This window comes from Monodon monoceros, unplaced genomic scaffold (assembly GCF_005190385.1).
Source record: "Monodon monoceros isolate NGI ecotype Baffin Bay Population unplaced genomic scaffold, NGI_Narwhal_1 Super_Scaffold_18, whole genome shotgun sequence".
Classification (NCBI taxonomy): domain Eukaryota; kingdom Metazoa; phylum Chordata; class Mammalia; order Artiodactyla; family Monodontidae; genus Monodon; species Monodon monoceros.
The window spans coordinates 159,616,771-159,644,741 of record NW_021703774.1 but is presented as its reverse complement, the minus strand read 5'-3'; the positions used below and the strand labels follow the sequence as shown (position 1 = coordinate 159,644,741).

The following is a 27,971-nucleotide window of genomic DNA, read 5'->3' as shown; positions in this document are numbered from 1 at the left end:
ACACACACACACACACACACACACACACACACACACACACACACACTGTTGTCCACACTTTCACTGGCCCAGATCATGCACACCTTTATACACATACCACATAGTTAGCCACACTCATTCAAACCCGGAAACATGCCCTGGGTCTCCCTCTCTAAAACACATCTGCACACAGGGCCAGAAGATCCACCCTGCACACAGCCAACCAGCAAGTCTCACCTTCCTAAGCCCTCCCAGCCAGCCATTCACCCCTTAGCAACCCCCGAGGGGTTCCCAACCCCTGCCACCCACAGGGAAAGACATAAGACCAAATTTGTCAACACTGTCAGACCATACACACAAAGGCAGGGACCCCATTTGTCTTGTTCACTGGTGTATCCCCCAGGTGCCTAGGACAGTGCTTGGAATCTTATAGATGCTTAAGAAATATCAGTTGAATTAATGTGTTCACACAGTGTCTCTAACAGTCACTGAGAAGAACCCATGGTGATTTACAACCAGCCACTCAGTGATAACCACTGATGGATACCACAGTGTACACACGAGAAAGCATCTTATGCACACCTAGGACAACTCATTAAATAGAGGTGTGTGCACACAGGTGGCTGCTTGTACGCACTCAGCACAATAGCTAGATTAGAGGTTCTCAACTTTGGCTGCACATTAGAACCACCTGGGGAGCTTTTAAAAATCCCCATGCCCAGGCCCCACCCAGACCAATAAAATCTCTGGATTGAGAACCACTGATCTAGATGAAGGGACTCGAAAATGTTGACACAAGGATTGTTACCAGGAATGGGGGTAGAGTGGGCTTTCACCTTGGACAGTATAGTGAAGCAGACTCCTGAAGGAGATTGCTTGGGTTTCAACCCTGGTGTCATTATTTACTCACTGAGTGGTCTTTGTAAATTACCTCTCTGCACTTGAGTTTCCTGTCTGTAAAATGGGAATGGTAATCATTACAGTAAAGCCTCATGGGATTGTTGTAGGGATGGAATGAGTCTATATATATGGTTTAGAATAGTAACTAGTACATAGTGTTATATAATTATTTCTTACTCTTATTTCTATCATTTAAAAATTTTATTATAGAATAGATGAATTGAGGGATGAATTTTATAAGCAAGATTTTTTTTCCTTTAAATTGTTATGAAAAAGTAAGGGCTCAGAGCCGGACTCTGGGCCAACCTACTTCTGCCACCTCCTGTGGGATCTTGGACAGGTCACTTATTCCGTGTCTCTGAACCTGTCTTCCCATCTGTAAATGGGGTGAATATTTTCCTCTACCTCAAGGATTGTCTTGAGGAATAAAAACCTCAGGGAAGCGTTTAATAAATGGCGGCAAAACCCAAATATCTAGGAGCCACATTGCCTTGATGTATTCCAGGATCAGGTGTGGGATTGTGGCTGCGAAGCCCCTCCCCCCAGAAGCCCCAGGGCCCAAGGGCCAAGAGAAGCTTCCATCCCAAAGGCTGGGCCCTTGGCCATGGCAGATGTCCCTGAGCCTGCTCTTCAAATACACCTCGGCCCCCCTTAGCCCTCTTCAGCCCAGACTAAGCCACAGACCCTAGACTGAGACCCCTCCCCTTCCTGAGCTCCATTCTCTCCAGGAGCCCTTCCTTAACCTTTCAAGGAGCCCCAGTTCTCACCAAGCCTCCCTCCCATCCGGGAAACCACAAGGCCTTCTCTGGGTTCCATCCCTCTCCAGGTGCCCCTCTCTTTTCAGTGAATCCCTACCCCTCCTACAAAGCCCTCTTCAAGTTACTGAGCCCCCTTGCTGGGCTATAATTTCCTCCCTAAACTCCCATTTCCTTCCTGGGTCACCCATCTCCACCCCCACCCCAATTCCTGGGCACACAAGCCTTCACTGTCCCTCCTCCCCATCTTGCAGAGCTGCAACAATCCCTTCCACGGAATAATCCCCCCACTACCCCTTCCCCACTGCACCTCCATCTCCCAGCCCTCAACCCCCTCACCGGGCCCCACCCTCTACCCAGCCGGCCCCACCTGGACAGCCTTCCCTGATCTCTTCCGCTTCCTGAGCAGCCGCTGAACACACTCATTTTCTCCCTGCGGGCGATTCTTGGGGCTGAAAACAAACTTCTCCTGGCCTCTCCCACTGGTGCCTTTGAAGCCACCCACCCCTTCCAACCAACCTCCCCCCTGCCTAGGGGTGACCTTTCCAAAGCCCTCTCCCCTCCCCAAACACACACAGTGTCTACTCCAAACAGACCTAGCCACGTGTGGCTTCCACCCCCTGCCCTGCTCTTTCCTCCTCTGGGAACTCCCTCATTCTTCTGCCTCGCACCCTGGTCTTGGCCTCCAGGAAACCCTCGCCGGGTCTTACCGCCCCTGCCCCGACTCCCAGCCCCACCCCGGCTGCAGCTTGAGTGAAGTGGATGCCTCCGCCCTCACTGCGCAGGAGGGTAGGAACAACGGCGTCTTCAGCTGAGTCTTGGGGCTGCACAGAGGGGGCTTGGTGGGAGGCTGAACCTTCGCATCCAGCACAGAGAATGCAGTTTTAGGGACTGTTACCTGCCCCTGTCTGAACCCGCCAGCGTCCTCTTTCAGACAGGGGTGCCCAGAAGGTGGGTGTCTGTCTCCTGCCTCAGGTGGAGGGTTCCTCTGACCCTCCCAAGGCCTGGGCCTTACCGGTAGGGTCAGGGAGGGGGGGCAGGTGGTGTGGAGCTGTCCCTTGGGGTCTCCTTGAGCTTCAGCAGGGAGGGACATAGAGCAGAGCTTTAATAAACTGGGTCTATGGGAAAAGCTGCTTGCTAAGGACCAGGCAGCTCAAAGTGGGCTTATTTGGTCAAGGGCAGCCAAGAGCTCCCCAAGGTCAGGGGGTGTGATACAGTTCGGCCCTGCCAGGTCCACCAGAAATAGGCACAGGACTAGGAGTTTTCTTTTTCCAAAGTTTACAAAAGCTGGGAGGAAATACAGACCCGGCATTTGGGGCTCCGAGTGGAAAGAAAGGAGAAGGCAGATGGGTTTGGCCTAGTCAAACCCTGGAGTTTGCATAGGCAGAGGCAGGTGTGTTGGGATAAAATAGAGGGGGCCCTGGAGACAAAGGAGACCCAGGCCCTGGGGTAGATGGGAGACACACAAACAGGGGATACTCCAGTCTTTGTGGGAAAGGGGGGTGTCCCACAAGGGTTCTTGCACTCAGGATTGATGGAGTGTCTGAAAGACAGGTATCCAGAACCAGAGTACAACGGTGGGGCCCAAAGGCTGAGGGGACACAGGACAAATGAAGGGGCTGGAGTCAGAGACCTGGGACTGAGGATGGAGTAAGGGGGTCTAGAAGCAGGGGAGACCCAAGACCGGATTTATAATGGGGGTTCCTCAGGGAGAGGAAACCAAGGACTTGGGGGAGAACAGGGGTCTCAGAATCATGGGAGACCCAGGACCTAGGGCAAAAGAAAGGTCTAAAAGGCAGACTCCTTGGACCTGGGACAGAATGCATGGACCAGGGGCCAGGAAACCCCAGGGGCCAGTCTGGGGAGCCCAGAGGCAGGGGAGACCCAGGGCCTGGGGTGGAAAGGGAGGGGCCCAGATGCAAAGGTGACTCAGATCTCAGGCAGAAGGGAGAGCTCTGAGGGAGGGAACACATGAAGTTATTTCAACTCCTCTGGGGACCCAGTGGCTGGTGACGACCCCCAGCTGTCACACCCCTTCCACTCTGTCCACCCTCACTCACCCCCTTTCACAAGACACGAGGTTGTTTTTTTGTTTTTGTTTTTTTTTTTTTGCTTTTTTTCATTTCTTTTTAATACAAACTTGGATCTTTGGGTGTGTCCTGCCAACAGAAAACAACAACAACAACAGAAGAGAAAACCTAAAAGAGTGAAAAATAAGAAAAAAAAAAAAAAAAAAAAAAAAAAGCTCCCGCAAGAGGTTCTTCTCCCTCCCCCCCACCATGCGAATTTGCACACCACGGGACCACAGCAGGTTTACAGAATGCAATATACAATCCACGATTTATAATAAAACAGTATATACAATAAATAGGATATTGTTCATTTTTGTCAAACGACCTGTAGATAAATTTCTCAGTGCATACTTGCAGGGGCTCTGGACACCTTGAGGCCCCGCTCGCAACCTCTTGCACACGCTCGCGTTCTCTCTCTCTCTCTCTTTTTTTTGTCTTTTTCTAAAACTGTGTTTTAAGTTTTGTACATTTTTAAAAAGTATTTACAATTGCTGGTTTTGTGCAGAAAGGGCTCACCTTCGGCTTCTGCGTGGAGGAGATGGGCAGGGAGGGGTGGGGTGGGGCGATGGGGCTGCAGGGGGTGCAGGGGAGGTGGGGCGGGAGGCAGAGGGGCAGGCGCCTGCCGGAGGACCATGTGGACGCTGGGAGGGGTCTTGGCGTTGGTTTTCTGAAAGCTGCAGAGAAACACAAGAGAAGAGGCAGAAGTCAGCGGCAGGGACAGACCCTAAGCTCTGGGAACAGGGAGGTTAAAAGCAGGACCTCCACCCGGTTCCTACCAGGATTCTGAGAGAAGGGAACTGCATTGTTCCTTCTCCCAGAAAATTCCAAGTGGCCCCATCCATGAGCCTCCGGACTGCTTCTGGCCTGCTCTGAGCTCACTTTCCCCATCTGTAAAATAGGTGTGTGTCCAAGGCCCACACCACTGAGAGGTAAAGGATGTACTGGATGAGGAGCTGGGATTCCAGGCAGTGCAATCTGTTCAGAACTTGAGCTCCTGAGTCAGGCACAGCTGAGTTCAAACGCTAGCACTACCATTTAATAGCTCTATGACCTTGGGCAAGTCAGTGAATCTTTGTGAGCCTCAGTTTACTCATCTGTAAAAAGGGGATAAAGGAACTATCCCGTAAATTTGTTGGGAAGGTTCAGTGGTTTGAGGCAGATTAAGCCTGGTCCATAAACGTGTCATAAATGATCCTAATTAGTACTAGTCATTATCTTCACGGGGCCTGGGCCAGCTAGGCTCCCCAAGCCTCGGCTTCCTCATGTAACAGTTCGTTTAGTAATTCCTCCTACCTAGGCTGTTCTGAGGAATGACATAATGCGAAGACAGGGCCTTAGCACAGCACAGGTGTGAACCACTGCTTTAATTTCTTCCAAATCCAACCTTCTCCCCATTCCCTATCAATGTCATTCTGTTCCTTAGAGGGGTGAGGTGATGAGGAAGTCTGTCTGAATAAAGAAATTGCCCAACACAATACCATCTGTGTTTGGCTGCACCCCGCCTTCCTGAAGCTCAGAAAATCTCGAGTCACCAGTCCCTACAATCACTAGACAATAGAGATCTCAAGTACCCCCTTTCCCTAGACAGTCGGCCCTAATTATGTTTGCAGGGCTCTGGGGACCTGACTCCCTATCCAGACCCCTAGCTTTGCTGGGGTGAGTGGGAAGATGCCCAGTGGGAACGGGGTGGGCTCAGTTATTCTCAAGACCTCCAGTCGTTAGCCTGGCTCTTTCAGAGCTCTGTCCTCTTCTCAGAGCCCTGAAATTCATGTCTCCTACATTGGGTGAGTGACCAACCCACCAAAATTAAGGGGCAGGCGTGGGGGTCCCAAAACCACCTTCTGAGACTCCTCAGCAAGCCATCCACCCTCCCCCACCCCTGCAGGAACCAGGCGGCCACAGAAAGCCTTCCCTCTCTTGTCCTCTTTCTTGGCTTCCCTTTCCAACGGGGCCACATTTAAATTCTGCTCAGCCTTGGCTGCTGTCTGCTGGGCAGTCAGCCCCCGGGAAGACTTTTGTCCCGAGGCTGGACTTGCCAGGACTCCCCTCAGGGAGCCAGGTGGGCTCCTGGGAGGTGGGACAGCACCCCATCCTGGTGCCTCAGCCCAGGTGGCATGCAGAGGCATGAGGGGGAGGGTAGGAGCTGCATCTTTGTTAAGCTCTCGGGTCTCCTGCTGGTGAGGGGAGGATGGAATATTAGCCATAGGGGTAAGAGGTGTGCTTGTTAGGGCGACAGCTGTATTACAACTGGGGTGATGGGGAGAAAAGCTGTATTGCAACTGGGGTGACTGGGGCAGGGGATACAGTTGGGGTGGGTGTCAGTTCTCCAGTTAGGGTGATAAACAGGGTGGGGGGACAGGTTCAGCTGGAGGGCTGGGGGCATCTATCTGTAGGACAGCTTTACTGCAGTTGAAGAACAGCTGCCAAGCTAAGGAACCTCTGTTGGGGTGACAGATACGGTGTATTGGGGTGACAAGTGAGGGGGAGATTTAGGACGGGCAGCTCCAAACTACTTAGCAAGCGAACTGTGCTGAACCCCAGCCTTCCCTGCTCCCCTTAAGGGCCCCGGGGCAGGCTGGGAGCCTCTGCACAAATCCCTGTCATCCCCGCCCCCTCCAGCCCTTAGCCACTGCCAGTGACCCTCTCCAAGCCAGGTCTCCATGGTGATCTCAGCCCAGCAGGCAGCTCCTGCCAGAACCATTCCCGTGGTGCCCGCGGCCAGGCAGCAGGGAGGCTTTCTCACCCTCTGCTAAGCCACCGCTGTCTCACCTTCCTCCTCACACCGCCCTCCCCAGCTTTCATGACTTGGCCAGAATCTGGGGGGATGGTGGGGGGTGGGGGATGGGGAGAGAATCAAAACCAGAGGCTCCTGAGCCAGGGAGAAAGCAGAATGCTATGGCCATGCAGAACCCTGACTTCACCAGGTTCAACTCGCCACGGAACAGAAGCAGTGCTGCTGGGCCAGGTGGCCCAGTGCTGGGCACTGGAGACAAAGCGGACAGCAAGACGGATCTGGTCTCTGCCCTTGAGGGGCTCACAGAGCACAGAGGGAAGCAAAGCGGACCCCAAACCAGGCGATCACACGCAGGGAGATGGGGGTGTGTCAAGAGGAGCCCTGGGGGACTCAGGGAGCACAGTGGGGGCACCTCACCCAGCTTTGGTGAGAGGAGCTGTGGCTCTTCAACACACCGCTGAGCACGGCGCCGAGCGCATGCTGGGGTCAACAAGGTGTGCCGACTGAACGAAAGAGCCGTGACCGGTCTAAGTCTGATCGGCGAGTCAAGGTCCAGGTCAGGTGTTGCACATCTCCGGACGCCTCCTCAGACGCCCTGTTACCATAGCTACTGGGGCACTTATCATTCCCTTCCGTGCTCCTCCTGGGCAGAGACCTGCGTGGGGTACCTCCGTATCCCCGATGCCAGCAGCGGCTGGCGCCCCAGGACACCAGCCATTGTTCACGAGACTTAACCTTTTAGTGCCTCCGTAACGAAGGACTGCACGTTCCAGAGTTTCTTGAAGCGGTCTCTGCCTGTCAGTGGGCGCTGGTGCTGGGGGTGCCAAAGGAGAGCTGAGCAGGGATTTAAAATGCTACAGATCACATATAAGTCAGGTTGTCCAAAGAGAGCTGCTCTCCCCGGCAAAAGGAGCATTCATTCAAGCAACCAGCAGACATGTATTCACAGCCGCTAACTGCCAGGCCATGCGCTAAGGTCTAACCCCACCTTCCAGTCTCTACCCTCCAGAAAGGGGTCTCAACATCAAACAAGGCAGTGGAGCAGAAGGCAAAGAGTGCATGAGGATTTGAGAGACGGATATGCTGTGTGACCTAGGGCAAGTCCTTTCCCTCTCTGGGCTTCAGTTTCTATGTAAAATAAGGGGGTTGAACAGGGAATGGCAGAGATCTTCAGGCACTGAGATAGAGCACCAAAGACAAGGTGTCAGAGACACATCACAGCTGTCCAGGGAGGCTGATCCAGCCTTTCTGATGTCTTCAGGCAAAGTCAGGCTTTTGAGTCCCTTAAATGTGGAGAGGATACTGCTTCCCTGAGGCCCAGACCACACCTGACAGATGGAGATACCCTCTGGACCCAGAGTTCTCTGAGGGATGAAGCTTCCAATTGGGGATGGGTAGGCTGTGGCATGTGGGTGGCTGTGTGGCTCTCCTCCTCACTCCAGGGAAGTTTTTCAAAATCTGTCCACCAGTGACTAGAGGCATTCCTTAAACTCTAGCTCTGCCAGTCATTCCCTCCTTAGAGATCTTCTCCTACCTCCCCCACTGTGGGGCATAGAGAGGGACGCTAGTGGGACCAAATGGGGTTTACTTCCATGGTTGCCCACCAAGCTTGTGTGACCTTGTGCGTATCTCTCACCTCTCAGAGCCTCACGCTCCTTACCTGTCCTGGAAGGAGGATATACAAGCCCCCACCCCGAACACCCACACTCTCCACCCTCCTGATCGGAGATGCCTATATAAGGACAGGCATCTGTCCCACATCTGGGTATGTGTTGGGCATGCAACTGAGTGGAGGCTGAGGAAGTAGCAAGAACATGGAACTGGGTGAACCCCGAGCGACCTTCCTGACTCTACCTTTCCGGGCTTCCCTGCCTGGGTGGCTCTGTGTCTTTGGGCGAGTCCCTCTTCCTCTCTGTAAACTGGAAGGCACTGAATTTACAGAACTCCAAAAGCCCAGTTAGCCTGAGAGTTGGAACTGGTTTATTTATACACCCCTCCCCTGCCTCATCCTTAGGAGCGTATCTGATAACAGTAGGGTTGAGAGAAACCAGCTCAAGCCCCGTTGCCCAATGCCTAACCTTTTCTCTCACAATTCTTCCTAGTCTACGTGCCCTTCTTTGACTCCTGGAAAAAAAAAAAATCCTGACCCTTGAAGTGTCCCCGGCATGATGAAACACTGGGGAGACAGGGACAGTGCACAGAGATGAGTAACCAGCCTAAAGGAGCTGATGGCATGGTGAGGAAAACATTCCCGGGAAGGGCTGTCATGGATGCATAAAGGGCTGGAGATTAATTGCGCCTGGGAAGGATCCTGGAACGCTTCTTGGAGGAGGCAGTGTCTGAGTGAAAGATAGGAAATGACAGGTGGGAGATGGATGATGACTAGGAAAGGGCGGCCCAGGCCAGGGAACAGCTAAAGCAAAGACACAGGGCACACTGGGGAAAGGGCCTGGAAAGCTCCCTCCCGATCCCACAGTATGGAGCTGGAAAGGGAGGCTGTGTGAGCAAGAGGTCAGGGCTGAAGAAGCAGCCTTGAATACCGGGAATACCAGGTTAGGAAGTCGGGCCTTTATTTTGGAGGCAAGGAGGCTGGCGAGGGGAGGATGCAATCAAAAGGTGTTAAGCAATGAAGTCACCAGAGCAGACATGTTTTAGTCAATTCATCCAGTAAATGTTCTGGGGGGGGAGGGGGAGGTTGCTCCAGACACCATGCATCCCAAAATGCCGAGGGACATGCAGCAGCCACAGTGGGGGCTATGGGCTCAGGAAGCGGGGGCAGGTGTTGGGGCAGAGACCTGGCACGCACTGGCTGTGCTGACCCAGGTGGCTGAGCTAGGGCTATAGCTGCCGAGGCCTCAAATTTGTTCAAGACCCATTTTCTGCCCCCCCCACCTGGCTCCCCCCAGGAAGCTCTTGCTGTCTGCCCTGCCCGTGGTTCAAGAGGGTGGTCTCTGGTATTTCCAGTGGGAGCATTTCAGTCCCTCCCCTGGAGAGTGATGCCCACATGGAGGCTTGTAATGAACACCTGTTTCAAGGCTGTAAACTCCATGAGGGCAGGACACTGCTCATCTTGTTCAGTGGTACCTTTAGTACTGGATGCAATGCCTGGCCCGGGGCAGGCGCCTGGTTCATGCTGGTTGAACACAGAATTAACCTACTTCCTCCTGCCCTCCAGCACAAACAGAGGGCACTATGGCAGCAAAAGTTAGGATGACAAGGAGGGCAAATCTGCCGGGAGAGAAATCATGATGTATTACAAAATCACAAGGCAATCTTCTTTCAGATTATCTGTACCAAAAGAGAGGACTGCTGTGGATAACTGTGTGTGGACAGAGTTTCTAGCTGACCTGGCTCATTTAGGAGTCTGGGTCCTGTTGCCCAACAGGTTTTAGGTCCCTTGGTGTGGGGTCTGTGACTTACCTTGTCTCTGGACCGCCCAGGGAGGACTCAGCCCCACTGTTAAGGCATATAACTAGGTGGTATTTCACAGCCTCCTGCCAAAGGCCCCAAACCCATACTAGAATACAAGCTCCTTCCTAGAAGGGAAGCAGGAAGAGCAGGTGAAGGAGTGCTGGCTACAGAGTCCTAAGCTCAGAGGAAAGGGTCAGAGGTGTGTGACGTGCACAGACGGCGGGGAGGTATTTTATTCACCCATCTACCAACCACTGATTACATGCTTCCTGTGTGCCAGGGACAGGCTAAGCGCTTCACGGGTAATCTCATTTAATTCTCACAAGAGATGCAGTGAGGTGACGTGACTCACCAGGTCACCCAGCTGGTAAGGGATGGAACCGGGTTCTGCACGGAGCCCTGCTTGTGCCCACAGGCATGCTCCTAGCCACCACCCTCCAGTTTCAGGGCCTTGCTCCCTTGGGTTCTTCTGGGTCCACAGGGATGTGGGGAGATGGGAGAGGAGGAGCGTGAGAGGGCATGCTCATGGAGAGATTATATTTCCAGGAAATGAGGGCTCAGCACAAGAAGGCCTGGCCTGAAAATGGCTGCAGGAGAGGCAAGAGATCGGACTGGAGGGAGGAGAGCCCCAGAGAGTGGGAAGAGGAGCCCAGGAGAGGCAGGGCAGGCCTAGCTGACCCCTGACGTGAGGGCCTCTTGCCTAGGGCCAGAGGCAAGATCAGGTGACCTCTTGAGGTTTCAAGACATGGAGAGACAAAGCCCAGAGCGGCCAGTGCCTGGCCCAGGTCCGGGCGTGCCTGCTGACCCTGGCTGGTTGGTGGCCTTGGAAGCTGCCTTCTGCTCCGGTGAGGCCCCAGCTGGTGTAACCTTGGAGGACCTGTGACATTTCTCTTGGCCTCAGGTCCAGGCCTGAGAGGGAATAGGGAGGAGAGGGGGGACTCGAGATCCCTAAACACCTTGGAGGGCCCTTCCCACCCTTTCCCCAGGGTCTAGAAGGGCTGATCTTCAGCCGTGAGGGCCCAAGGCGGAGCCAGTCTGTCTGGCTCTGCATTCCATCTAAGGGACTAGAAGATGTTTGCGGGGCCCAAGTCTCCCTCACCCCCCCACCCCCACCCCACCCCGGCCCCACTTCCCTCTCTGTCCCATCAACTCAGCTCCCAGACCATTCAGGACCCCCATTCCCCACTCTGGCTCCTCCAAGCTTTCTTCTTCTAATTCACATTGGGATGTGACCTGCCCTGGCTCACGGTTTCCTCGGCCTGGAATGCCCTTCCCCACCCCCCCACCCCCCCGCCCCCCCTGCCTCAACTCTCTGTTGGGGCGGGGATTGCACCCCCGCCGTCTCCATCTCCAGGTGTCCAAATCTCGCCTATTCTTCAAGGACGAGCTCAGATGCAGCTTCTTTCACAGAACCTCAAAATCCGTTTAAAATGTCAGACCCAGAAAGGGTTGTAGTGAGCATCCAACCAACCCGTCATTTTGCGGATGGGGAATCAGGGGCACAGAGTGGAGGGGGAGCAGAGCATCCAGGCTGGGAGGGGGTGCAGTACTGGGTTCAAATCATGACTCTGCCATTTACTACCTATGGATCCCCTGGGCAGGGTTCAGAGCTGTACCTGTTTCCTCAACTCTCTGATGGGGTGGTGAGGGTGAGGACCCGCACCTTCCAGGCTGCTGTGAAGGGTCAGTGAGGCAGTGTTGCACAAAGGGCCCAGCACGAATACATGTCCCTTCTCTCACCAAAGGGGCAGAGAGGTGACTTCTGACCCCATGGCCCACCTTCCTGGTGCACGAGCTTTGCTTCTCCCTGCCACTTCCCACCAGGTGTTTGAGGCTCTCTGTGTGCTTGTTTTAGCTTTTTAGGGGTGAATGGGCACTCTTGAGGACAGGGGCCACGTCTGCTTTGTCTTCCCCGTGTCTGGTATCGGGACGGGCATGGAGGGGCTCAAGATGTGAGGCTAAGCTCAGTGACTGCTCCCCCTGTGCCAAGGGTCAAAAAGGCTCAGTGCCTGTTGGTGAATGAGTGTGTCACTGTCCTCCCTGCTTAAGCCCTCTGTTGACAGTGACACTCCCTCTGTTAACTCTTTTTCCTCACTGTTCTCCTTCCCTATATCCCCAAGGCTTCTTCACTCCCACAATGATTGTAATCAGTCCTTGGGCGGGGCGGGGCGGGAGCGGCAGGTGGGGGGGTAGAGTTTGCCCTAGATGAGGGAGTGTTTGGATAAAGAAGGGGGACAGCCCTCCCACCACCATGGTCCAAGCCACCACCACTGCTTGCCTGGGCTACCGCAGCCAGTCTCCCTCCTTCAACACCGGCCCTGCTCCACTGTGGCCCACGACATTCCAGCTGAGAACGCTTCAGTGGTTCCCCATTTGTCTTGGGACAAAGTTCAAACTCCTTCCAATGCCCTGCATGATCTGGCCCTGCCCCCTCACCCCCTCACTCAGTGTTGCTGTCCTCCCATCGGCTCCTCAAAGCTGAGCTGCTTCCTGCCTCAGGACTTTACCCACTGTTGTTCCCTCTGCCCAGAATGCTCTTCCCACTTCCCATTTGGCTGACGCCCCCTCATCTTTCAGGCGTCAGCCTCAGCATCTGGTCAGCTGGCCACAAGCCCTCATGGCCTCCTAGCTTTTCCCCTCTTGCACAGTCCTTCCTACAGCGATAATTACCAACATTCTGTTTACTGTCTTTCCCGCTAAACTGGAAGCCCCCTGAGGACCAGGACCTCGTTTGAGGTGTTCACTGCTGTGTCCCCAATGCCTGGCATGCAGTGGGTGCCGGACAGACGTCTCTGGCTGGAACAACTGAATGCATCGGTTTGAGGACAGTGCTGTGAACTCCCAGCTCTGAGTGGGGAGCGGGGCCAGAATGTGGGGCTGGATGGCATCCCAGTTCCTCCTGCGTTCAGGGCTCACTGGGTGGTTCCATTATGTATCTCACTGAGCCGTGACCTGCCCAAACACCCAGCCCCCTCACCCGTTTATTTTCCCACCCAGAGCCCAGGAGGAAAGGTTTTCGGATTATTTCACATGTCTGGATTATCCATGAGACATCTCCCCTCCAGTGAGAAGGATCAGGAGTTTGACATTTTAAACCCTAAGCAGCTTCTCCCTGGCCTGCTTCAGATCTGCGGCTCTGCTGCTTGCAATGAGGTGCATGGGGAACGGAAGGCCATTTTTAATCTCGGTCTGGTTTCATCAGGAGGAAATATATGCTGTCCCCCAAGAAATTCTGGTCCACTGTCTATGCCATGCAGAGTTTTAAGAGCCCAAGAGATTATCAAAGTCAACTGCCTTCAACAGATGGGGAAACAGAGGCAGGGGGGTGGGTGGAGGAGGGGCGAAAGCTTGGTCAAGGGCATGTAGCAAGTTGGCCAGTTGGGGAATGGTCCTTCCCCAGGCCTCTTGACTCCCATGTGCTGCCCTCTGCCATCTTCAGGCACCAAGGGAACCGAGGTCAGGCAGAGAGGGGGTAATAAGTTTCCACTGACATGACTTCAAGACCCTGAGTCACCCTGGCTTCGAACAGCCTTCCCAGAGCAGGGACGGGGCTTTCCAGGAGCCCTGCTATTCATTCTCCAGGAAAAGGCACTCCCAGGAGGCTGCAGTATACTGCAGCAGAGGTCGGGGGGAGTGAGGGGCTCAGAAAGGCCCCCAGCCCACTCCATCACCACCCACCACGTCTGGGTCAATTTTTGTAACAGGTCTGTTCCAAAAGTGGGATCTCATGGGCCAGTTATGGCTGCATTTCTGGAGCAGGTTGTTCACCAAGAAAATGATTCCTCCAGCTCTGTCCCGTTTTACCACTTTGGGGGCATTTCCCTTCTTTTATTTTCCTTTTCCTACACACAAAACTTAAGAAAACTCAAGGAGGTGACAGTACCTGATAAAACAATATCTGAATACCTAACAATATTTAACGGAATTCTTTTTTTTTTCTTTTTGGCCGCGCAGTGCGGCTTGCAGGATCGCAGGATCTTTGTTCCCCAACCCGGGATCGAACCCACGCCCCCTGCAGTGGAAACGAGGAGTCCTAACCACTGCACTGCCAGGGAGTTCCCTAATGGAATTCTTAAGAAAAGCAATTGGCTTCAGGAAAGGGACTGGCTTTTTCTAGGTAGGAAACATCCTGCCTGGGGATAGACCCGCGCTGGCTACAGGTCCCCAGGCACAGGGAGATCCCAACTCCCCTGTTGAAAAACAGCCTTTGGGGTACTCTGGGAGACCAGAAAAGGACATATTGGCCACACCCTCAGCCTGGCCCTTGCCAGACTGCATCGAGAACTAAATGAAGCTCCCAGGGAGACAAGGAAGCAGGCAGGGTCAGTATCCTGGATGGGCCTCGGCGGATAATTATCCAACCTGCTTCTTTCTCCATCTGTCACATGCAGGGCGATGCAAACGCCCTCCCTTGCAAGAGGTCAAGTGGTGAGTGCTTCCTGGGACTCAGGTGGTCCCTGCCCACGACCTAGCATGGATGAGGGAAATGAACGCTTGATGAACCGAACTAGATGGCCCCATCCAGTCGATGGTCCTCCAGCCATTTCAATAACGGGACCCCCTGAATGCCCAAGCCCCACACTGGGTTCCCCACCCAAGACCCCATCTCCTCCCTAAGACTATTCCCAACATCTAACGCCAGACTCCCTGAATCCCAACTCGGGTCCCCAGTCTTGTCCTCAAATCCTTCCTGCTCGTTGCTATACTTCTTCCCCTTGCCCGAGCTCTAATGTCCTCATCCCCCCACCCCACCCCCACCCCACCCCCGGCTTCTTCCCACTGCACCCACATCCTCAGACTCACCCAGGAACAAAACCTCGAGGTCCAGTCGGCACTTCAGTTGGCACTACAGGGAGGTGACGGTGAATGTGTCCTCAGGGTGAGGTTCCGCCATAGGCCCCAGGAAGCCGCTCTTGGGGCCCCCACCCAGGCCGGGATGCGCCTGCGGCATAAAGCCTGGATACCGGTAGGCGGTATCCTGCAGGGGCAGCAGCGAGTCCCTCGGCACAGGGGACAGGGTTAAGTCACTCAGGAGTGGGCAGCCATAGCCAGCAGCAGCTGCAGTGGGGCCACGGGGTGGGCCGGGCGGCCGGGCCATCTCCAGTGGCTCCTTGTCGGCCTTAGGCGTGGCCGGTGGGCTAGCCAGGTGTGGGGCACTGAGGCACGCGGCCTCCGTCCTGCCCAGGAAGTCAGCCAGCAGCCCTGAACCCACCTTGCCTTCATAGGGCGGGCTGCGGGCAGCTGAGCCTGGTGGGTACCAATATGCCGTACCCTTGCAGCTGGGGGAGTCGTAGTGGGGCTGGCCCAGAGGCAGGTCCCGGCAGCTCAGGTGGGCCTGGGCTGCAGCTGCATGGCTCAGGCTGGCCCCCTGGAGCCCATGCTTGAGGGGCTCACAGGCAGCCAGCTTCGTGGGTGGCGGCCGCAGCTCTTCCTTGAAGCCCAGGGTCGGGGAGCAGGTGGGGGAGTAGGCCTTCTGCAGGCCAGCATCAAACACCGTGGGCGGGTGGGCCAGCGGCGGGAAATGCTTGCCATCCAGCTCAGGGGCACCGAGGCTGGGCGAGTCGCAGTGGAAGCCTTGGCCGAAGGTGCCGTCCGATGGCGTGGACGGGTTCATGGAGTAGGGTCCCATGAAGTCACAGGGATCTCGCTCGCCCACGCTGAAGGCCCTCGACTGCGAGGGCAGTGGTGACATGCTGCTGTCCCCGCTGTAGTAGTCCAGGCCGAGGTCTGGGCTGTCCTGGAACAGCGGGTTGACCGGCTGGGGCTTGGGGATGAACTTGGCTTTGGCCGCCGCCCCGCCCCGCTCCTTCTTGGCCGAGCAGGCCCCGCCACCCCGTCCACCCCGAGGCTGCCGGGGCCCGGTGCTCCGTTTGGATGGGTAGCCCGCGGCGCTGGCCGAGGCGGTTGACGGGAAGCCCAGATGCGAGGCCTCGAACAGGTCCACCTTCTTCCGCCGTCCGCGGCCCGGCTTGGCGCTGCTCTGGAAGAGGACGCTCTGGTTCCAGTTGTAACCGGGGGCGGATGACGCCTCGTTCCAGTCCATCATCAGTTTCTCCAGGCTGGACAGGCTCGACTGGCCCTCGCTGCTCGAGGCCTCGCTGCTGGCACGCCGGAAACCGCCGCCGCCGGGCTGGCTGAGCTGGGTGCTGTCGGAGGACGACTCAGAGAAGGTCTCGGATGCGGCCGTCTGCCGCTTCACCTTCTGTGGCGTGTAGTTGGAGATGTCCAGGATCACGTTGGGCTCGCTGACGTGGCAGTCGAAACCGGGAGTGTAGAGCTGACTGAAGGCCTCCGAGGCCCAGTCCAGGCCCCCATAGCCCTGCCGGAAAGGCCACTGAGAAGCCCCCGCAAACTGCCGACAGTTCTCAGGCGAGGGCTGGAAGGAGGAGGACGACGAGGACGCGACAGAGGCGGCAGAGGCTGTGGTGCCCTTGGGTACCATGTAGCCGCCGGGTGAGACCGTGCTGGCCCGGCTGTCACAGCGCAGGGGTGTGGGGGCCGAACCAGAGAAGGGGCCCCCCTCAGAGCTGTTGAAGAAGGACGCCTTGCTTGGTGGCAGGCAGGGGCCACCGGTAGGCGGTGGGGCGTAGCCAGCGCTGTGGGCGCTGCTGGGTGAGGCAGGGAGGCTGTTGCCACTGCCGTAGGCAAAGCTGCAGTCCTTGCTGTTGGCGCAGTCCTGGCCCGTAAAGGGCTTAGTGGGTGCGAATACACTTTGTCCAGCCCCGTAGCCCCCGTACTGCGGGGGGTAGGTGTTGGTGGGCGGGTGTGCGGTAGGTGAGCGAGCCACGGCAGAAGGCAGAGGGGCCAGCTTCGGGAAGGTCTCGGCTGCCCGGCAGTCTGAAGTGCCGGGGGTCAGCCCATAGCTCGCTGCCCGGCCCGGCGGGAAGGTCTGGCGAGTGGGCAGAACGGGCTGGAAGGAGGGCTCCGCCGCAGCCCCGCTGCTGCCCACTGCCACCGGGCTGGCCTTGGCTCCCCGGCTGGGGAAGGTGGCCAGGCCCCGCTGGGTGGGCAGGGTGCTGCTGGGGGGCCCTGTGTAGGTGCCTGATGCCTTCCGGGATTCGGGGCGAGAGGCTGAGAGGGCAAAGTCTAAGAGGTCGGAGGAGTCATCCGAGTCGAGCAGTGAGCGAAAATAGCCGGTGAAGAGGTTTTGGCGCTCCTGGCTGAGCTCCGTCTGGCCCGCAGGTGCGGCTGTGCTGTAGTAGCTGCCACGGCCCGAAGCCCCGCTCTCTAGCCCAGTGGAGGCAAAGGCCCGGGCCTCGGTCCCCTGGAACCCGCAGTTTCGGCCAGCTTGCCCGCCCGGGTGCCCATGGTGAGGGGCCCAGCCACCACCCTTGTCCCCGGCCCACTCAGTGCCCGCCTCCCCAAAGCCTGGGCCACTGGGCACCTGTTCCGGGAACAGAGTCCCGTTCTTCCGGGACCGCCTCTTGCGTTTGGGCTTCCCAGTCACGGCGTCTACCTCCCCCCGGCCCCGTTTGCGTGGGTGCCCCAACTCAGCGAGGCCAGGGCCCCCGACCCCGGCGGCTGCCACGGCCACCACCTTCTTTTTCTTGCCGATGCCCTCAAAGAAGTCGCTGAAGGAGCATCGGGCCGCCTTGGCCGCGTGGCCCCCACCCCGGCCACCAAAACCGCCTGCCTTGCCGCCTCGCCGTCGGAAGCCCTGCACACGGTGCAGGAAGTGGGAGATGCTCTGTGTGTCGGGCGCCTGGTGCACTGACTCGGGCTCACTGGGTGTCCAGCAGCGGGGCGGTGAGCACCGCCCAGCGCACTGGCTCTGGCGGTTCAGGAAGGCCAGCTTGGCGAGGACGTCTGAGTACTCGGCCTTGCTGTCATTGGCATCTGCTGCGTAGGACGGCTGGGGAGACGCCAGCTTCTGCTTCCGCCGCCGCCGTTTCTTCACCTCCGGCATGGCCATGGTGGCTGCCGCCACAGTGGCTGCCTCGGCCGCCACCACTGCTGGCTCCTTGGGCTTGCCGGGGCCCAGGAGCAGGTTCTTAGGAGGGCGGCCGCGCTTACGCTTGAGAATGATGGGCATCTCGCCGGGTGGGAAGACCACCACCACGTTCCGCCCGTTGTTCTTCATCTTCAGTAGCGGGGTGGGCTCTGTGGACACGCGCAGGCCCAGCTCCTTGCCCTCCACGCTCAGGCTGCTGCTCAGAGACGACACCTTGTACGTGGTCTTGTTCCGCCGGCCCAGTGACACGGGGATCTTGGCCATCTTCACCACCATGCGCCGCACGCCCCGGCACTTGCCTCTGCGGGTAGGGACCACTGGGGTCTGGGAGGATTCGGGCTCCAGCTCTGGGACTGGGCCTGGGCCGGGCAGGGTGTGAGGTGGGGGCGGGGGCGGGGGCTCAGCCAGGGCAGCCGCCAGCCCTGTGGGCACAGGCAGGGGCAGCAGACGGCCCTCGGGGCCGGCGTCTGCCTTGCGTCCCCGTCCGGCTTTCCGTCGGCGACACAGGATCTTTGGCCTATCGGTGCGCCGCAAGGCGTATTTGGGGTGACCCTCAGGCCCAGGAGGGCCATGGGGTGAGCACAAGTCCAGGCGCAAGGGCTCAGCCAGCGGGCAGGGTCCCAGGGGCTGCTGGGGCTCCAGGCGGCGGCTAGGGACGTCAAGCAACTTGGGCAGGGGGTCAAGTGCCTGAGGGTCGAGCAGCTGCGACTCCAGGGAGTCGGGCAGGGTATCTAGGGCCTGCAGAGCCAGGCCCGGCAACCCCAGAGGATCAGCAAGGGGTTGCAGGGGCGGCAGCTCCAAAGCTTCCCCGAGCGGCTCTAGTGCCTGCGGGTCCAGGAAGCGGGGCTGGGGGTCTAGGAGCTGAGGCTCTGGCTCAGGCGACGGTGGCTCGAGGGCCTGGGCCTCCAGCAGCTGGGCCTCGGGGCAAGTCAGGGAGGCCAGCTCACTCAGGATGTCGGCGTCAGCGAGTTCTGAGTAATCAGGGCCGTCTGGCTCGGGCTCTGGTGGCAGACCGGTGGCCGCGGCCGTGGCTCCGGGACTATGGCCTTGGCCGGGCTGGGGACTGTCCCTAGGCTCAGGCTCAGGCTCGTAGAGGGGGTGGCTGGACCGCTCAGACTTGGCATGGGGGGTGGCCCGCTCCTCAGGGCTGCGGATGCTGTTGGCCAGGCTGGGTGAGGAGAAGAAGCTATACTGAAGGTCCCCGGGGGGCGGGGCAGGTGGGCGGCTGAGCCGGAGGCCACCGCAGTCCAGGTGCACGCCGCTGTGCTGAAGGTCCTGGGAGAGCCGGGTCAGGTCCTTCATGATGTCAATCAGCTGGACCACTGGACGCAGGTTCACCCGCCCGTTGTCCCAGCGCCGTCGGGAGCTGCTGCCGTCTCCCGCGGGGGTGGGGCAGCGGGCCTGGGAGACAGGACGGGCCGCCCTCGGGGGCAGCGGGTCGTCCCCCTTGGCAAGGACTGGTGGGCGCCGGGTGCTGGGGTCCCGGCGTGGGGGTGGGCGCGGGTTCTCGGAGAAGGTGTGGGCGAAGGCCTTGTCGGGTGGGCTGGCAGGGGGCCGGGCGGGAAGCAAGGGCCGGGGGGTGGGGGGGCCGCCGGGGTAGTACTTGGGCTCCCGGAGGTAGTCAGGAGAGCTGCACACGGCACTGGAAGTCACCACCAGGCCCTGGGGCTTCACACGCATCCTGACCTTGTCCTCCGCGGGCCGCCGGGCGGGGCCGGGGCTGACATGAGGGTGCGAGAAGCCGGGACCAGGACCTGCCAGGCAGCACAGCCAGGAGGTCCCTCACCGAACGCCTAAGTCCTCATCAGCTTCCCATGTCCTCAGTGATCCCCGGCACCCCTCCCCTGAGTCCCCTCCCGAAGCCCCATCCCCTTGCTGACCCCCAGCTTTTCCTAAACCACCACACGCATCGTGAACCCCCACGGGCCCCAGTTCCACTTATTGACAGCTCACCCACTTTTGTCTAGACTCTGGCTAAGGGCTGGGGGAGAACAGTTCACCCGCTTTGGGGAGGGAAACCCATCAGCAAGGTGGATCAAACGTCAGGAGAGGGCCAGGCCCCTGTCAGAGGGCCCGGAGGTCCTATCAAGGACACGGCCTCTTCCTTCTTGCCCCATCCCCAGGGCTCTAGGAGAAGCCCGGCCACTCACCCTCGGCTCTGCCGCCTGGGCTGTCACACTGGAGATCTCTGTGGGCAGCGAGACAGGCAAGAGGAGATCTCAGCGGTCTGCTGGCCACAGCCCAACCACTGCCCACCTGCCCACGGGGCCCGGTCTCCCCCACATACCAACCCCAGCTCCCCCAGTACTCCCTCCAGCGCACGCCCAGCTGACCTGAAAGAGAGAGGGCCCCCGTGCCTGGGGGCTCTGCCAGTCGCTGGCTGTCAGCTGGGGGTGCTGTGGAGCAGCTTCGGCCTGAGCCCAGGCCTCGGGGCGTGGACAGCGCCTGGAAAGGACCACCGCAGCTCAGGTTTAGTGAGCACCTACTGCGCGCCAGGCACTGGGCTGGAAGCTGTCCAGGCATCGTTTCATTTAATTCTTCGTACCAATCCTGCGAGGTAGGGGCTATTAATAACCCCATTTTGCAGATGAGGAAATGGAGGCTGAGAGGAAGTGACATCATGCACTCATTCATATACTCATTATTTATGGAGTGCCTACTTTGCACAAGAGCCGGGTACACAAACATTTAACAGATTATGGTAAGTGACTTAATTATTAGCGGGATGAGAGCTGCAAAGAAAAACTGAAGAGTGCCTGAGGTCAGAGGTTTAACAATCGTACCAGGGAGTCAACAACGACAAAAGCACATATTCTGGGGATGCTTTCTCTGCTGCCAAACACCGGACTAAGCGCTTTATGTGGATTACCTCATCTGACCCCCCTGCAAACCTGGGATCAATACGATTATCATCCCTGCTTCCACAGTCGAGGAGACCATCCGCTGGAAGGTGGTAAGCACCATGAAGGCAAGGATTTCTGTCCTGCTGACTTCCGTGTGTATCTCCCAACCCCCGGATCAGCACATGGCCCACAAATGTGCTTCAAAAAATATTTACTGAACGAATGAATGAATGAATGAGGCACACAGAACAATCAGCCCTGCCTTTCCCCCTGAGGCTCTCTCTCTTTCCTCTCCAGACCCAAAAGTGGGACCCAAGTAGGATGTGGAAGGAGGGAAGGAGATTAAGAATGTGAAAAGGGACATTCTCCGCCCTCCATGCCACCTCTAGCCTCCATCCGGCCCCTGCTACATATTTTTAGAGCCCTCTTTGTTTCACCTTCACAGTATTTATCATGACTGCAGTCAATTACTTGTATGACTGGGTGTTCAGTGTGTCTGCTCCCCAAGTATGGGCTCTTCAGGGGCAAGGACTGTGTCTGTCTTGTTTACCGTTGTATCCCCTGACCCCAGGGCCTGGGCTATGGATGCTACATAAATATTTACCGAGTGACTCCTTGAGCTGGTCAGGGCAGAGTTGGGATTTAGATCCAGGCATGTCTGACACCCAAGGGAGCCTGGGGACTCAGGGCCCCGGCTGATCCCCAAGAGCTGGGGTTTGGGGGAGCAGGGAGCTGAATGGTCCTTGACCTCTGGGAGGATCGCTACCCAGGGTTGTTAACTCCACAGGAAGACTGCAGAGCTGACTTGGGGACAGGAGAGTGTGGGCAGGGACACTCGTCCACTCGTCTTTGGTGGGTGGCAATTTGCAATCTATGAAGCACCTCCACATATATGACCCACTGAATCTTCACCGAACCTGGGAGACGTGGTTTACTGTCTCCACGTTACAGAGGAAACAGGCTCAGAGCAGTTGTATAACTTGCCTGAAGTCACATAGCTGCTAAGTGGCAAGATTCCTAATTCTGCCAAGTCCAAAGCCTCCTTCCACTCCCAGCTCCTGCAACTCTCCTTCAGTCACTCCTGAAAGTGCTCCTTCTAGAGTTGTGGCCTCACTTAAGGCTGCAAGGAACCTTAAAATCATCTAACCCATTGGCTTCCAAACCCTGGGCCTGGGGAAGCTATGTAACCTTGCAGATACCCAGACCCTAGTCCAGGGGAATCTGACTCATAAATCTGAAGGGACATCTGGGAATCTGCATTTTTAATCGGCTCCCCTAGTGGCTATGCTGTTCTAGTGCCACCTCGTGCGCCTCCCATTTTATAGACGAGGAAACTGAGACCGGAAGAGGGAAAGAGACTTTGCCCAAGACCACAAAATGGCATGAGGAGGGCCTCTTTGTTGCTCATCCAGGCAGAACATCCCCTGTCCCTGCAGGTCCCAGGCCTCAGCTGTTCCTCACTGCCCCATTTACTCGATCACTCAGGGTTCTGTTCTTTCTCATGCCTGCCGGCAGACTGTGGCCTGGCCCCTTCTAGGCTAGGCTCTCTCTGCTTCAAGAATCTCACTGTTGCTCTTGCAGGATGGGCTGTGGGTAAGACTCACAAAGGAGCAAAGGGGCTCAGACTCTGTGGAGTCTCCAGGTCAGATTTCCAACAGTACGGTTGATCCACAGTGCTGCCCTCTTTGAGATGCCTAACAGAAGCCATCATCCCTCCCTTACTGAGGGTGGGGCTCACCAACCCTCCCTGCTCTGGAGACCTCCCACTTGGGGCCTGAGGGTGTGATCTTGGCAGAAGAGAGAAACCTCCACTCCAGTGGTTGCTTCTGTTCCACCCACCCGTGAAGACCTTTGGGCACGTCGTCCTGCCAGACCTCCTGACTCTGTCCACTGCTCTCTCGCAGCCTCCAGGATCTGAGGGAAGCAGCTGGCACCCCTCCCCACCACACCCAGGCATCCATTTTCTTGGACCCCTCCCAAGGACACCACCTATCCCACGTCTGTGAACAAAGTCGAAAAGGTTCTTCTGTCCATCTGTCTGCTTTGGGGTCAGTGTGTCTGAGCCTGCCTATGGGGACACCAGCTGGCTGGGAGGGAAGGGGGCTGGGGGCCCCAACCTGCTGTGCACAGTGCCGGGAAGGGCCAGCCCACATCCTTGAGTCCCCAGCCCCACCCTCCCCCGCTGCGGCTGTGACCACCCCACCCCTTCCCCAGGCAGCCTCCCCTCCCCCACCCACAGCCTCCCCAGGGGAGCCAGGCTGCCAGCCCCAGCTCTCACTTCCGGCCTCATGACCCTCTCTCTAGCCTGCATACTCCTCCCCGCCCCCCCAACACCATTTCCCTCCCAGCCCGGACTGAAGCCTCAGGGATGTCCTCAAATGGAAAACTCTGCATCAAAGGGGCTATCACTGCTGCTGTGAAACTTCCCCCATCACCTCCCTTCAGGGTCTTTATCTCCCAGGATCTGCCCCTTCAGGAACTATGCATCACCCCTCTCAACTTCCTTATCTTCAGCCCCCTCCCAGCCACCCAATTGTACCTGAAGATCTTCTTCCAACCTGACTCCAGACCAAAATCGTAACAAAAATAACAATGATGAAAAAAATAATGGCAGCTGTCACTTATTTGGCATGTAAATGGTGGCTCAGAGAGGTTAAGTAATGCCCTTAAGGACAAACAGCCATGACAGGGAAGACCTGGCGCCTGCACTTAGGTTTGTTGGGCTCCTCTAAACCAAACTTCTTCACTGTCCAGAGAGTCAGCCCCCTCCCCTGAAGCTTCCTCTAACTGTCCTAGTCCCAACCACCAGTTCTAATTTTTGACTTCTAATCTACCCCAACCCAGCTTCGGCACCCCTCCCACCTAGGTCATCCCATGCACTACCCTCCCTCACCACTAGGTGTCCCCTTAGAGCCACTGACGCCCCCGAGGAGAGCAAGCCCCGCCCCCCCCCCTGGAATCATCAGGGCTCCCCACCACAGCACAGCACACCCCACCCCACCCTACCCCCAGCCACACAGAGCTCCTTTGTGCAGCCCTTGTCCACCCCCTTCCTGCCCGGAGCGGGGCACCTGGCAAGCAGGTCTGCCCCAGGCCCGCCCCCTGCCAGCCCCCAGCCCTGGGTGCCAGGTGTGTGGGCACCAGCGCCAGCTCTGGCTGAACCTGAGGGTCACCCTGCCGGGCAGCCCTCCCTTCCTCTCTCCGAGGTCACCCAGGGACTGTGCTTCCCGCCCTGCTCCGCCCCCATCCCCTCCTGCCCTTGGCCCTTCCAGACTCCTGTCCTTGTCTTTCCTTCTGTCTACTGGAGGACTTCCCTCCTCCAGCCCCACCAGGCCCTCCCCACAGCCTCTCACCACCGCCCACCTCCTTCCCCTGAGAGCTCCTTGTTCTGCACCCCCCCTCCCCGCCCAGGTCTGAAGAACTCCTCCTCCTGGAAAGTTGCTGCTGGAAAGGAAGTGACTTCAGCAATTTGGCCACAAGGCTGGGCACTGCTGAGCCCAGCTCAGCTGAAGGCCTGCCCAGCCCACCTCCAAAGCACAAACGGAGCCACGTGCACACACCACCCCCAGTGTGCAGCCGGAACCCTGAACACACGCTTCCCCGGTGATACGCGGAAGGATCTTCGTGTACACACCCCACCCCACTGTACTCACATATCACCCCAGTGTGTTCAGATTCTTGTCTACACACCTCTCCAGTACACTAGCGCCCTGCACACAGACACCATCCAGCGTGGCACACACAACACTCCAGTCTCCCCACACCTGCCAAAGACATGCTCTGAATCCTGCACACTCACTCCGATGTGCCACATACACAGCCTCTGAATGTCCCCCAGCCCAGTCCACTTTCTCTTGTGTGCAGATCCCTGCACACCTACGGACAGAGTCCTGCATGTGCCTGCTTGCACACAAGCCAGAGGACTTTGCACACGAGATGCTCTATGCATATACAGTCAGGTACATCCAGCTCTGCATCCTCCCACAGCTGAACCTCCCCACCCTTACAATCCCAGGAGGCCCCGCCCCCAGACCTCAGGCCCCAGGAATGCTCTTTTGGAAGTTGGGTGGGGTCCCCAGGCAGGCTGGGCTCTAGGGAGCTTCCTGGAGCCCGAGGCTTGAGGCTTCATGTGTCAGTTCAGGGAGTTGCCTCTGCAGGGCAGGGCAGCCCCACCTGGCCTCTGTGGCTCTTGAGCCTGGGTGGGCTAATTCGGGCCCAGAGTCAGGAGGTAGGTCCTGCCCCCACCCCTGCCCCATCTCATCTCAGGAGGGCAGCCTAGCATACCCGAATTACCCAGGTCCTCTCAGCTTCCACAGACTCTAGAAGGGAGGGGTCCTGCGGGGTCAGCTTCACACATCAGGCATCCTGGTCTCTACCTCTGTCCTGGGTTCTGGTCACTGTCACAACCCCTTTCCCTTCCCAGTTCTCTCAGGTCATCCAGGTGCAGGGAAGAGTCCCCAGACTAGGAGGCAGGACTCCAGGGAACCGCCTGTATATCCATGGACCTCACCTTTCTGGATAATGGGGAGTCTGAGTAAGTTGGGTTAAAATATTTTGATTCTAAAGGGCCTCTTTTTGGCCTAAGCTGGGAGGGGGGAAATCCCTGCTAGGACTGGGAAGGAAGAACCCCTGATCCCCACTTCCTGGGGTGGCCAGTCACAGACCCGGCTTCCCTATACACTGTTACCTGAGCAGGCTGTGCAGACAGGCCCAGCTCAGCAAGAAAGGCCTGTCTTCGCCAGTGGTTCCAGAGTGGTCTCTTGGGCGGCCTGGGAGTCGCCCCAAAGCCGGGGCCCTCTGCACGCACTCAGCTGGGCAGGCTCTGGGGTCCAGGCCAATGGGCAGACAGGCAGGCAAGCTCCCATCTGTGGAAACAAAAACAGCACCGCAGACATAAGCATGGATACAGGATGAGCCAGAGAGAGGGACCAGGAGGCCATCCTAGATGCGGTCCACTCTTGCACAGGATGAAATTGGCTCCAACTTCATTTCACTGGGGAGTGTGAGCCTATCTCTTGAAACCCCAGGTAGTATCGTCGTGCGGGTAGGTACATGTACGCGTGAACATGAACACACATGCTATGGTGAAAAGAACCTGGCCTTGGGAGTCAGAATGGTCCTTGGCTCAACTCTCACCAACTATGTGATCTTGGGCAAGTCAGTTAACCTCTCTGTCTCTCAGTTTTCTCATCTATAAAAAGGGGAGAGCTTATGAATGGGGAGAAGCAGTCTGGGGAAACTATAAATGCTAAGAGCTCACTTACAACGTAGGTGTGAGAGTTGCTGCTCAAAGTGATGGTGAATGCAGATTTTCATGAGAGGTGTATATGCAGCTAGCATTTACCCTTCTCCATCAGCGACTGGTTATATGTCTCTTGTTTTCTTTAATAACCGTGGCCGTCCTTACCACCCTCCACACCGGCTTCCTGCCCATTTGTCTGCCTCCCTGAGGTCTGTACTGAAGCCGAGAGTGGGTCTGGGAACCAGGCCTCATGGACTGCTTATAGGTTTTGGTTGCCTGGGAATATGTGTGTGTGTGTGTGTGTGTGTGTGTGTGTGTGTGAGAGAGAGAGAGAGATCCTGCCTGTACAGATCCGCGTCTGTGAGCGTCAGCTGTCTGGGCAAATACACCTGTGTGTGGCTTCCTGGGTCTACTTAGCCTTCCGTATGCTTCTCTGGGTGTATTTGTATGTCTATACGAGTATATGTGTAAGAGTGTTACACGTATGGGACTGTGTGTGTGTGTGTGAGCTGATACTTGTGTTCAGTGTCTTCAATTATATGTGTGGGTGTGTGCACCTGGGTCTGTTCAGTTCTTTGTGTGTGTCCAGCTGAGCCTATGTTTGCACGCCTGTGGGGACACAGAGGTGTGAGTGTGTACCTAATGTGTGACAAGGTGTGCCCAGCTGTGGTCAGAGGGTGAGTGCCCATGTGTGCACACAGCTCTCTGCATCTCACTGCTGTCAGGAGCTGAACCGGCTTCTGCCCCTCTGACTCTCTGGGCATGTGTACTGGGGCAGGGCATGTGGCGGATCCTCTGCTGTCCCTGCAGGTTTCCAATCTCGAGGCCTGTGACTGCGGGCACTGGTGTCACTGTGGATCAGTGTTGCCTCCCTCCTACCTCTGCCTTTCTCTGGGTTTTCAGGGTCATGGTGTGATGGCATGACTGGTCACAGTGTCCCTGTGGGTCTGTTTCACTGTGGGTCAGTATGTGCTCACGTGTGTAACTCTGCGTGTGTGTGCTGTATGACTTGTATCGTTGTGCATCTGTGTATGTCAGTGGGTCCTTGTGCCATGTCATTGTATGTCTGTGTCAATGTCAACATGGGTGAGTCTGTGTGCCATGGTATGCCTGTCAGTAAAATGGTGCCTCAGTGTTTGTGTGGTGCCTTTATGTAACTTGTCAGTGCGTGTGCGCACACGTGTGTGTGTGCATGGGAGACCCTTTGTGAGACAGTGTGTGTCTGTGTCACTGTGTTTGTATGCCTGCTTCCCTCCTCCCTCCCTATCTCCTGCGTTCTCTCTCTCTCTCTCTCTCTCTCTCTCTTTCTGTAGGAGCCAGACAACTCCCCAAGCCTGGATTAGGGACAATTTATCCACAGGCAGAGAAGGAGAATTCCAACCTGCCAGAGCCTCCCTCCTCTGATCCGTCCCCCCTTCCCCCCTGGTCGGGTGGGCAGAGAAATGCAGCCGGGCAGCTCCCAAGCCCTTGGGGAGCCCCCACCTCTGCAGCTCCCCAGAGGCCCAGGAGGGCGGAAAAGATGGAAATCTGGGTGGCCCCAGAGCCCTCCAGTGGGGGTGGACTGGCCGCCCCCCCCCCAGGCCGCCACAGCTCAGCTCATCTTGGCCCTGTTCTCCTACATATGGTGGTGGTGGGTGGGGGGAGTCTGCATGAGGTCTGCCTGGCCCTGGGGGCTGGGGCGACCTAAGGAGTAAAGCTGCTCCCAACCCCTCCACAGCCTGATACTCCCCAACTGATAAACGCCAGCTCCGACACCCCCGGAAATGTAAATGACTGGGGAACTTGCGCCTGTGCCCGCACAGGCTGGGGGGATGCTGGGAGGCAGGGGACAGTGTGGTGGGGGGAACGCAGCAAGGGGGGAGCAGGGGCTGAGCTGGGACTAAGGCTCCCTTCACGGTGCTCCAAGCGCAAGGCAGAATCACATGTTTCCCATTAGCTGCTCTGGCCTCCTTGTTCAGGGGGTGTTGGCTGGGGGAGATTTGTTCTGGTTGCAGACACCAGCCGAGACCACACAAGAGAGAGAGTAAAAGACAGAGAGAGAGAGAGAGAGAGAGAGAGGAAGAGAGAGAGAGAGAGAGAGAGGA

The 27,971-nt window shown here is 57.3% G+C and overlaps 1 protein-coding gene across 2 annotated transcripts in view; it reads right to left on the bottom strand.

The window, feature by feature from the left end:
* Positions 1-4,142: 4,142 nt before the first annotated feature.
* AHDC1 (AT-hook DNA binding motif containing 1) overlaps positions 4,143-27,971 on the bottom strand; it is a 64,318-nt gene continuing 40,489 nt past the window's right edge. The window contains exons 3-7 of one of the 2 annotated variants that reach the window (XM_029227291.1): positions 25,333-25,510; positions 20,136-20,352; positions 19,953-19,990; positions 14,655-19,556; positions 4,143-4,380 (exon numbers count right to left, since the gene is read on the bottom strand). In XM_029227291.1, coding sequence (XP_029083124.1) covers positions 14,698-19,482 — 4,785 coding nt within the window. In that variant the 5' untranslated portion in view covers positions 19,483-19,556; positions 19,953-19,990; positions 20,136-20,352; positions 25,333-25,510 and the 3' untranslated portion in view covers positions 4,143-4,380; positions 14,655-14,697. The remainder of the gene's footprint in view (positions 4,381-14,654; positions 19,557-19,952; positions 19,991-20,135; positions 20,353-25,332; positions 25,511-27,971) is intronic. The other variant, XM_029227290.1, reaches the window with a different exon arrangement.